Genomic DNA, 8,158 nt, shown 5'->3' with positions numbered 1-8,158 from the left:
GGGTTATATAGGGCTGAGTATGGAGGGTACTGGAAAAAAGGGAGGAGCATGGGATTGACAAGGGGTTTAACCAATGGGGGAGAACAAGGGGGAACATGACATCAACAGACACCAACCACAGGGCTACCAGCACTGTGGCACATCCCGGCCAGTCAGGAAAAAGGGGTAATCATGAGGGAGTAAACATGTCCAGATGCGTTAGAATTCAATAAAACTGGGGTAGAGACTCTTTTTAACCCTGCTTTAACAATTTATGAATTATATGTTAACAAAGTCCATTTCCAGTGTTGTCAGCAACTGTAAAGTCGTGAGGCGTCTGTGTTTTCTGGGGTTCTCTCAGCACCACCCGAACACCTCTCGCTGTCTTCTGAACTTCCCTCATTCCTTGTTCTCAGCCACCGCAGGGAAAGTGTCTGGTTGGAACCCCACTGGTCTCGAGTCTTTATTCCCGGCTCACGACAGCTGCTCACATCTGCTGTCCTGTGTAAACAACAGCCATGCAGCTGAGATGGCTGCCAGACAGAGCTGACCTGAGCAGGCCAACAGCAAAACACTTCCTCTCCGAACCCAGCATATATTTGGGGGCTTACTTTGAGTAACACAGGGTTTATTGCCCATTTCCTTCCCTGTTGGGCTTTTGGAGGAAAAGCAAACAAGGGCGTTCCGTGGCTCGTCATCCAAACTTAGATCAGACAAAACTTCTTCTTCGAGCTCAAACTGTTCCAAGGACAATTCACTGACCTGGGAAGGCAAATCAGGAGTAAGATTCTTTCTCTAGAATGTACTTGCTCTTCCACACCATCTAGGGTTTTCCTGGGATTTTCTCTCCCCCAGACTCCATGAAGAGCAGCCCTGGACACCGTCACATTTCAGATCTCTCAGACTGTGCTGTCACAGCCCTGTGCTCCTTGTTTTCCTGTCCCATCTACATCCCATGTGCCTTTCTGGACAAAGAGAGCCAAAACCATAGGAGTTTAAAAACCTTAGCCTGCTGCACCATTCCAAGATGCAGTCCCTTCCTAGGATTTGAATAGAGGTCATGGCTGCATCCAAGGAGGCTGCAAAAAGCAAAGCAGTGTTTCAGTGGCATAGCCCTTGTGGAGAACCCATTCCAAGAGTTGCAAACATCCCACAGCCAGAGGACGAGTGTGCCTGTCCATGCAGCTCTGCTGGATCCCCCTTCTGGAAGTGACTCCATGTGCTCAGAGCAGCAGCCCAGAGTGACCAAGTCCTTTTATAGGGGTTTCCCACTTAATCTTTTCAAAGACTTGAGCAACTCTGGGGTCAATCTTTCCTCTCACTCGCAGGTTCAGTTCAGGCCTCAAATCACCCTGAAATGTTCCCAAAGCAATGACAGCAGATGGGGCCTAGAGGGGTCTGTGGAGCCTTTGGGGTCCATGGGGCCTAGGGAGGTCTATGGGGCCTATGGGGGTATGGGGCGTATAGGGGTCTCTGGGGCCTGTGAGGGTCTCTGGGTGCTATGGGGGTCTTTGGGGCTTGTGGACCCATGGGGGTCTATGGGACATGGGGGTCTATGGGGCCTATGGGGGTCTATGGGGCCTATAGGCTTATAGGGGTCTATTGAGCCTATGGGGATCTATGGGGCAGGTGGGGCTCTATGGGGCCTATGAAGCCTATGGGGCCCAGGGCAGGTCTATGGAGACCATGGGGGTCCATAAAGCCTAGGGAGCTCTATGGGGCCTGTGGGGCTCTGTGGAGCCTGTATGGGGGCCTAGAGGGCCTAGGGTGGTCTATGGGGCCTATGGGGTTCTATGGGGCTTAAGGGGATCTATGGGGCATGTGGGAGCCTATGGGGCCTATTTGGGTCTCTGGGGCCTATGGAGTCCATGGGACCCATGGGAGTGTATGGGGACTGTAGCACTGTGGGGCCTATGGGGGTCTATGGAGCCTATAGAGCCCATGGGCCCTATCTGGGTATGGGGCTTAAGAGGGTCTAGGGGGCCTATGGTGCCTATGAGGCCTATGAGGCCTATGGGGGTCTATGTGGCCTAGGGGGTATGGAGCTTGTGGGGGCCTATGGGTGTCTATGGGGCTTATGGAACCTTTAGGGCTATTGGGCCTTTGGGGGTCTGTGGGACATGTGGGGGTCTATGGGGCCGATGCGTGTCAATGGGGCCGATGGGGGTCTATGGGGTATGGGGCCTGAAGGGGTCTATGGGACCTCTGGAGTATTGGGCCTATGGGGGTCTATGGGGTTTAAGGGACCTTTGGGGGTATGGGGCCTATGGGGATGTATGGGCCTATGGGGGTCTGTGGGGGTCTGTGGGGCCTCTAATCAAATGCTCTGGGCAGGGATTTGATTAGAGGAGGATCCTTCCGTGTGTCCAGTACTCATAATAAAAGAATCCCTGCCCACTAATGCTCACAATTTGAGTCTGAGGAGTTTCATATTTGCTGACTCATGGTAACACCAGCACCTTTTCCATACAAGAGATGTCTTCGGAAAGTCTTGTCCTGACATTGGTGGCACAAGCCCATCCTCCTTCTTGCACTTTATTCTTTATTGCACTCTGCTCTTTCCGGCCAAAGTCTACCCCCAAGTCCCAAATCCACATGCTTAGCTCCAACCTCGTCCCTTCAAACCTGAAATCCACCCCCCAGTCCCAAATCTCTACCCAATCTACTGCCAAATTTACTGCCAGCACCAAGTTCACACCCCAGCCCCAAATCTGCACCCCCTAGCCTCAAATCCACTCCCTTCAGACCCAAATGCACCCTCCAGCCCCAAATCTGCACCCCCTAGCCTCAAATCCTCTCCCCTCAGACCCAAATTCACTCTCCTGGCCCAAATCACCATGCCCTAGCCTCAAATCCTCCCCCTTCAGACCCAAACCCACCCCCTATCCCCAAATCTACTCCCAAATCTGCCTGCCAGCTTCAAATCTACCTGCAGTCCCAACCTACTCCCCAGTCCAAATCTACCACTAAATCTGCTCCCCACCTCCCCAAGCCCCAGATATGCTCCCTGAGCCCCAAATCCACACCCCAAGCCCAAAATCCACCCTGCCCCATTGGTTGCTCATCCTTCCTGGCCCCCCACAACGGGCTGTGCCCCCCAAAACCCAGAGACACGTTGGCGGTAGCAGGTTTATTCTCCAGGTCTCTTTCCAAGGAGCGGGGCAGCCATGGTCGCTGAGGGGCCGGAGCGGGGTCGGAGCCGTCCCCGGTGTCAAACGGTGCAGTTCCCGTCCCCATAGCGCCGGCACTTCATGACCTTCAGGTAGGTCTCCACCCTGTGCAGGTCCTTCTTGAAGCAGCCCAGGAGGCCGTAGTTGAGCAGCAGCGCGTCCTCGCTGCGCACGTGCAGGTCGAACTTCTCGTAGCTGGGTCTGAGGATCTGCGGGCCCCGCGGGCTCCGGTCCTCCAGCTCCTGTGGGGGGATGGACAGGGGCTGGGGGGGCCGCTGGGGCACCACAACCCCACCACTGCCCTCCAGGCTGGGGGCAGAGCGGGTGGGAAGCTGGGAAAGGCCCTGGGGGTGCTGGTGGAAGGAGCTGGACACGAGCCCAGGTGGCCAAGAGGCCAATGGCACCAGTGTGACCCACGGTGGGGCAGCAGTGCCGGTGCAGTGACTGTCCCTTTGCTGGCACTGCTGAGGCTCCTCCAGCCCTGGGGGGCAGTTCTGGGACCCTCATGACAAGGGTGGAGTGTGCCCAGAGAAGGGAACACAGCTGGGAAGGGGCTGGAGCAGCTGGAGCGGCTGAGTGAGCTGGGGGGGCTCAGCCTGGAGAAAAGGAGGCTCAGGGGGGACCTCCTGGCTCTGCAACTCCCTGACAGGAGGGGGGAGCCGGGGGGGGTGGCGGGCTCTGCTCCCAGGGAACAAGGGACAGGACACAGCCTCAAGTTGTGCCAGAGGTGTTTCAGGTTGGACAGCAGGAAGAGTTTCTTCGCAGAAAAACATTGGCAGGGGCTGCCCAGGGAGGTGGTGGAGTCCCCACCCCTGGAGGTGTCCAAGGAAGGCCTGGCCGTGGCTCTCAGTGCTCTGGGCTGGGGGACAAGGTGGGGATGGGGCACAGGGTGGGAATGGGGCACAGGGGGAACTCAGTGATCTTGGAGGGCTTTTCCAACCTCAGTGATTCTGGGATTCTCTGATCCTCCTTCCCAGGCCCAGTGCCAAAGGCTCTTCCTGAGCTTTAGATGAGCTCAGGGGTTTCTCCCCCCACTCTTAAAGCGTATTTCAAACGTATTTTTGAGTGAATGTGTTTGCAGGAAGGGCAGTGACACGGGGAGGGGATGCTACAGTGAGAACAGAGCTGGGCACAGGCTGCAGGGAGGGAGGAAATTTGCCCCATTTCCGAGTATTTTGCATGGAGATGGTAGCAAACATTATGTTGCTGTTAGTAAGTGGATTTAAGCAACTGAATATTTTTTTGTTGCTGGGTTTGGGTGGACTTTGGGTGTTGGCTGTTGTGATTCCTGATCAGTTCTGCTCTGTGATGGGTGCTAACATCTGTTCTGTGTTCTTTCATCCTGTGCAGTGGGGTGTCATGATCGCATTATCTACAGGTGAGTGAAGTCCACAGGACACCACCGGCCTTCAGAGTGGAAGGTGGGGAGATTTCTCATGGTCCTTGGATCCCTGAGAGCTGAGTGCCCTGTGTCTGGCAGATAGATCTCTGTTATCCTATAATCATGCTACGTGCTGTGACTTACCCTCATCAGGGCTTGGATCCCTTCTTCCAGGTCCTTTAGCTTTTCATACACTCTGTCTGAGGTGCCAAAAACCAGGTTGTTTGTGAACACCTTGCTCAGGTACTGCACCGGGGTCAGCCAGGACTGGATGAGAACCAGGGAGAAACGGAGAAGCTCCATGTCCTGAAAATAAGACACGAGAGGCTCAAAGCTGTGGGGGGAGGTATTTAGTGGAGTGTCCTGCTGCCTCTGGAACAGCCAGGAGGTGACCCAGGGATGTGCCACTGCTCCTGCAGCTTCAGCAGACACCAAGTTTTCAGGCTGGGGAGCACCACCCAGACCTGTGTCCTGTGCAGACAACAGCTGTTCTCATCCTTGGGGAGGGATAATGATTTATAGTGTAACCCAGGTTATATCTTTCTTGGGAGGGGAGGGATGAAGCTCCCAAGTGTGCACAGGTGGGAACCCCCTGTTCCTGCCCTGAAGCACAGCTGGGCTCTTCAGTCAGGGCTGTGCTTGCCCTGAGGGTAAGAGGACTTACGGATTTCTGCTGGGCATCATCCTTCTTCATGGGCGCAGGGATCATTTCCGAGTAACAAAATGCTATCTGGGAATTCTTGGTTGTGTGCCTTTGGTCCTCTGGAATGTAGGTGCGTTCCTGTGGAGACAGCCCAAATACACCCAGACATGTTGCCCATGTCCTCTGGAAGACCTTCCCAGTCTGACCTGAATGGTTGCTCCCGGCAAGAAGTAGATTTGAGACATGAGGTGCCTCTGGACAGGGTTGGCTGGTGGGAAGCAGGAATACTGTGTTGGCACAATAGCTCCTGGGTCTAAAGGTCTTCCTTTCACTAAGCCAAGGTGCTGAGATGAACTCAAACCACCTGGACCGGGTTCTCCCAAGGAGGAAAGGACCCCTAAGGACAGCTCTTGCCAAAGGGAAAGCTCATGGCAGGTCCTGGCAGCAGCAGAAACTGGAGGGGTTTAAGCACTCAGACTCTCCAGGAAAAAAAGGTGACTGGCACAGGAAAGTCTGGCAAAATATCTGTGCCATGTGCAGCCACGGCCTTGGAAAGGGAGGGTGTGCAGGATCAGAGCAGGGGCAGAGAGCTGAGAGGGAGAAACAGGGTCCAGTCCTATCCTGCTGACACCCTTCAGCCTCGTGAGAAGCAGGGAGAGGGCATACCAATGGCTTAGAGGTCCCTGTCACACATCCTGAAACCATCAAGCTAAGGCAGGGGAGGCCACAGCACTTACGAACTCCTTGTAGGTCTCAGCAGCCAGGAGGTGAAGGTGCTGAGCCCTCAGCACAGCGTTGGCAAACAGGCTGGACAGGGGCATGGCCGGGAAGGTGGCAGCTGGCTGTGCCCACTGCAGCCCCACAGCGATCACAGCGATGGCCAGAGGAGAGAACCAGGACCCTGCAGCAAAGCAGAAAGGGTTAGCAGGCCTTGGGGGACCATGCTGAGGATGGGGGAGCACCTGGGAGTTCATTCCCAGTCTCTTCTGTCCATGGCTGAGGGGTCCTCTTCCACAGTGCTTTGCTGGCAGCAAGGGTGAGCTCAGCCCTCCCCAAAATTCAGGCATCATGCTGATCCTTGTCTTAAGCTTGGGATACAAATTTTAATATTTCCCTGCCAACTTTTATGTTAATACCAACGATTGTAACTGTGGCTTGGCCTTGTTCTCCACATTCTCCTTGCCCTGTTCAGGCTAAAGATTAGTTCATGGATTAAAGTCACACTGCAAGGAAAGGTATTCTTTGTGCCTGGCTTATAAGTTGCCATACTTTAGGTTAGGGCTGTCCCAGAGTGTGTCCCACCACAGTACCACCCCATCATCATCTCCCATCACCCCACACACATGGCAGCGCTGGCAAATCCCTGAAAACCGAAATTAAAAGTACCTGGAGCCATTTTCTGCCTGGTGAGTTGCTCAGGTGTTGCTCGACAGTGAATATTTCTCCCTTTCACGAGGCAAGGGGAACTGCTGAGCCCCCCTTTATATAGCAGGGGGTCTGTTTAAAATGGATCTTGCCTGTCCAATGGATGACAACAACAGCTCTGCATCTTCTCTGTGCATAAATGCACAAGTGTTCACAATGGTGCCACCTCACCCTGGTCATCCATACACAGATGTGCAGCCTGGGCACGTTGTTTGCCTCAGCATGAAAGCAGGGCTCTGGGATTTCGCCATATCCTGCTGTTTATTGCAAATAAAAGTTTCCTGACCACTGGAAGACCTATCCCAAGTCACACCAGTGCTTTGTCCAGCTGATTATCCTGCCATGGCCCACAGTTCACAGGCTTCACTGGCCTGTTTGGGAGATTCCTGACTTAAAACAAATGAAAACTTAGGCCAGGGGAGGTTTAGGTTGGATATGAGGGAAAATTTCTTACCCAAAATTGTTGTCCAGCCCTGGCACAGCTGCCCAGGGCAGTGGGGGGGGGTCTGATCCCTGGAGGGATTTAACAGCCATGTGGATGTGGCACTTGGGGACACGGGTGGCGTTGGAATGGTTGGACTCATGATCTCAGACGGTTTTTCCAACCTAACCAATTCTGTGCTTCTGTGGTGTTTTCCCCTTTATCAGTGGTGATGGAGCTGGGTGGATGTTGTCAGATTCATCCTATTTCTTTAATTTTCTACCAAAATGTCAAATATGGGTGAACATCTTCCTCCTCTGAAGCAGATTCAGCAGAGGGCTGGTGTGGAAAGGAGACAGAAGAGATGGGGAAGAGAGATGGAGAAGAGAATCATGGAATCATGGAACAGTTTGGGTTGGAAGCTTGAAGACCATTTAGTTCCAACCCCCCTGCCATGGGCAGGGACACCTTCCATTGGACCAGGTTTCTCCAAGCCCCATCCAGGCCTGCCTTGAAGAGGGAAGGTCACAGCACACCCATCCTTGCTTTTGAGCAGAACCTCAGGTGGGCAGCTCCCGAGAGGTCCTAAATGCCTTTTACTCCCCTTTTACTGCCCCAAACCACGTTGTTTTGATCTTTTATCTGGGGTCCAGCGTCTGCCCCTGGTTGGGTGGTGAATTGTCTTCCCCAGTCCCTGGGTTTGCAGTGTCTTCAGGTGTGGATACAGTTTCCAAGAGGCAGCATCACCCCAGGGGCAGCTGGAGCAGGGGGTTGAGAGCTGGTTAATAAATTAATGAACATTCTGGGAGAGCGTGGGCTGTTCCAAGAACCCCCAGGGTGGAGATGTGGGGTGTCACGGGGTAAATGTCAGTCCCCAGAGCAGAGGGAACAGTGGGTCCTGCAGTATCAGGTGTCCTGTCACGCAATAGCACCCAGCATCTGGTTGTGTTTTTCTACTCCAGATCGGGTTTAAATATGTCAGCAGAGCAGCAGCAGCTCCCCAGCCCAGCCCAGCCCACGCTCTGCCGCCTGGGAATGGTGCTGAGGTACCACTGCAGCACCTTGCACCCCTGTCCTGGCCCACACTGGCTGCCCCTCCAGCTCTGGCAGTGAGAGCATGGTGCTAAATCAACGTTTTA

At 54.1% G+C, this 8,158-nt stretch overlaps 1 protein-coding gene across 1 annotated transcript; it reads right to left on the bottom strand.

The window, feature by feature from the left end:
- Positions 1-3,190: 3,190 nt before the first annotated feature.
- On the bottom strand, positions 3,191-6,597 carry LOC114069211 (somatotropin-like). The gene is made up of 5 exons (XM_027905843.1): positions 6,560-6,597; positions 5,911-6,074; positions 5,195-5,311; positions 4,675-4,836; positions 3,191-3,391 (listed from the first exon to the last, which is right to left on the bottom strand). Exons 1-5 carry the CDS (start codon positions 6,567-6,569, stop codon positions 3,191-3,193), a joined length of 654 nt encoding a protein of 217 aa, XP_027761644.1. The 5' UTR covers positions 6,570-6,597.
- Between the last annotated feature and the right edge of the window lie 1,561 nt (positions 6,598-8,158).

Source organism: Empidonax traillii, unplaced genomic scaffold (assembly GCF_003031625.1).
Source record: "Empidonax traillii isolate 1590-97213 ecotype Southwest subspecies unplaced genomic scaffold, ASM303162v1 scaffold1214:size307055, whole genome shotgun sequence".
Lineage (NCBI taxonomy): Eukaryota > Metazoa > Chordata > Aves > Passeriformes > Tyrannidae > Empidonax > Empidonax traillii.
Note: the sequence above shows the minus strand (reverse complement) of the source record. Positions and strands in the feature narration are given on the sequence as shown.

Bases quoted from the DNA above. Each gene is read 5' to 3' on its own strand.
- LOC114069211 (XM_027905843.1), bottom strand. The intron at 5,312-5,910 runs GTAAGTGCTGTG...CTGTCTCCACAG, and splicing joins CTGAGACCTACAAGGAGTTC to GAACGCACCTACATTCCAGA. The intron at 4,837-5,194 runs GTAAGTCCTCTT...TCTTATTTTCAG, and splicing joins ATGATGCCCAGCAGAAATCC to GACATGGAGCTTCTCCGTTT.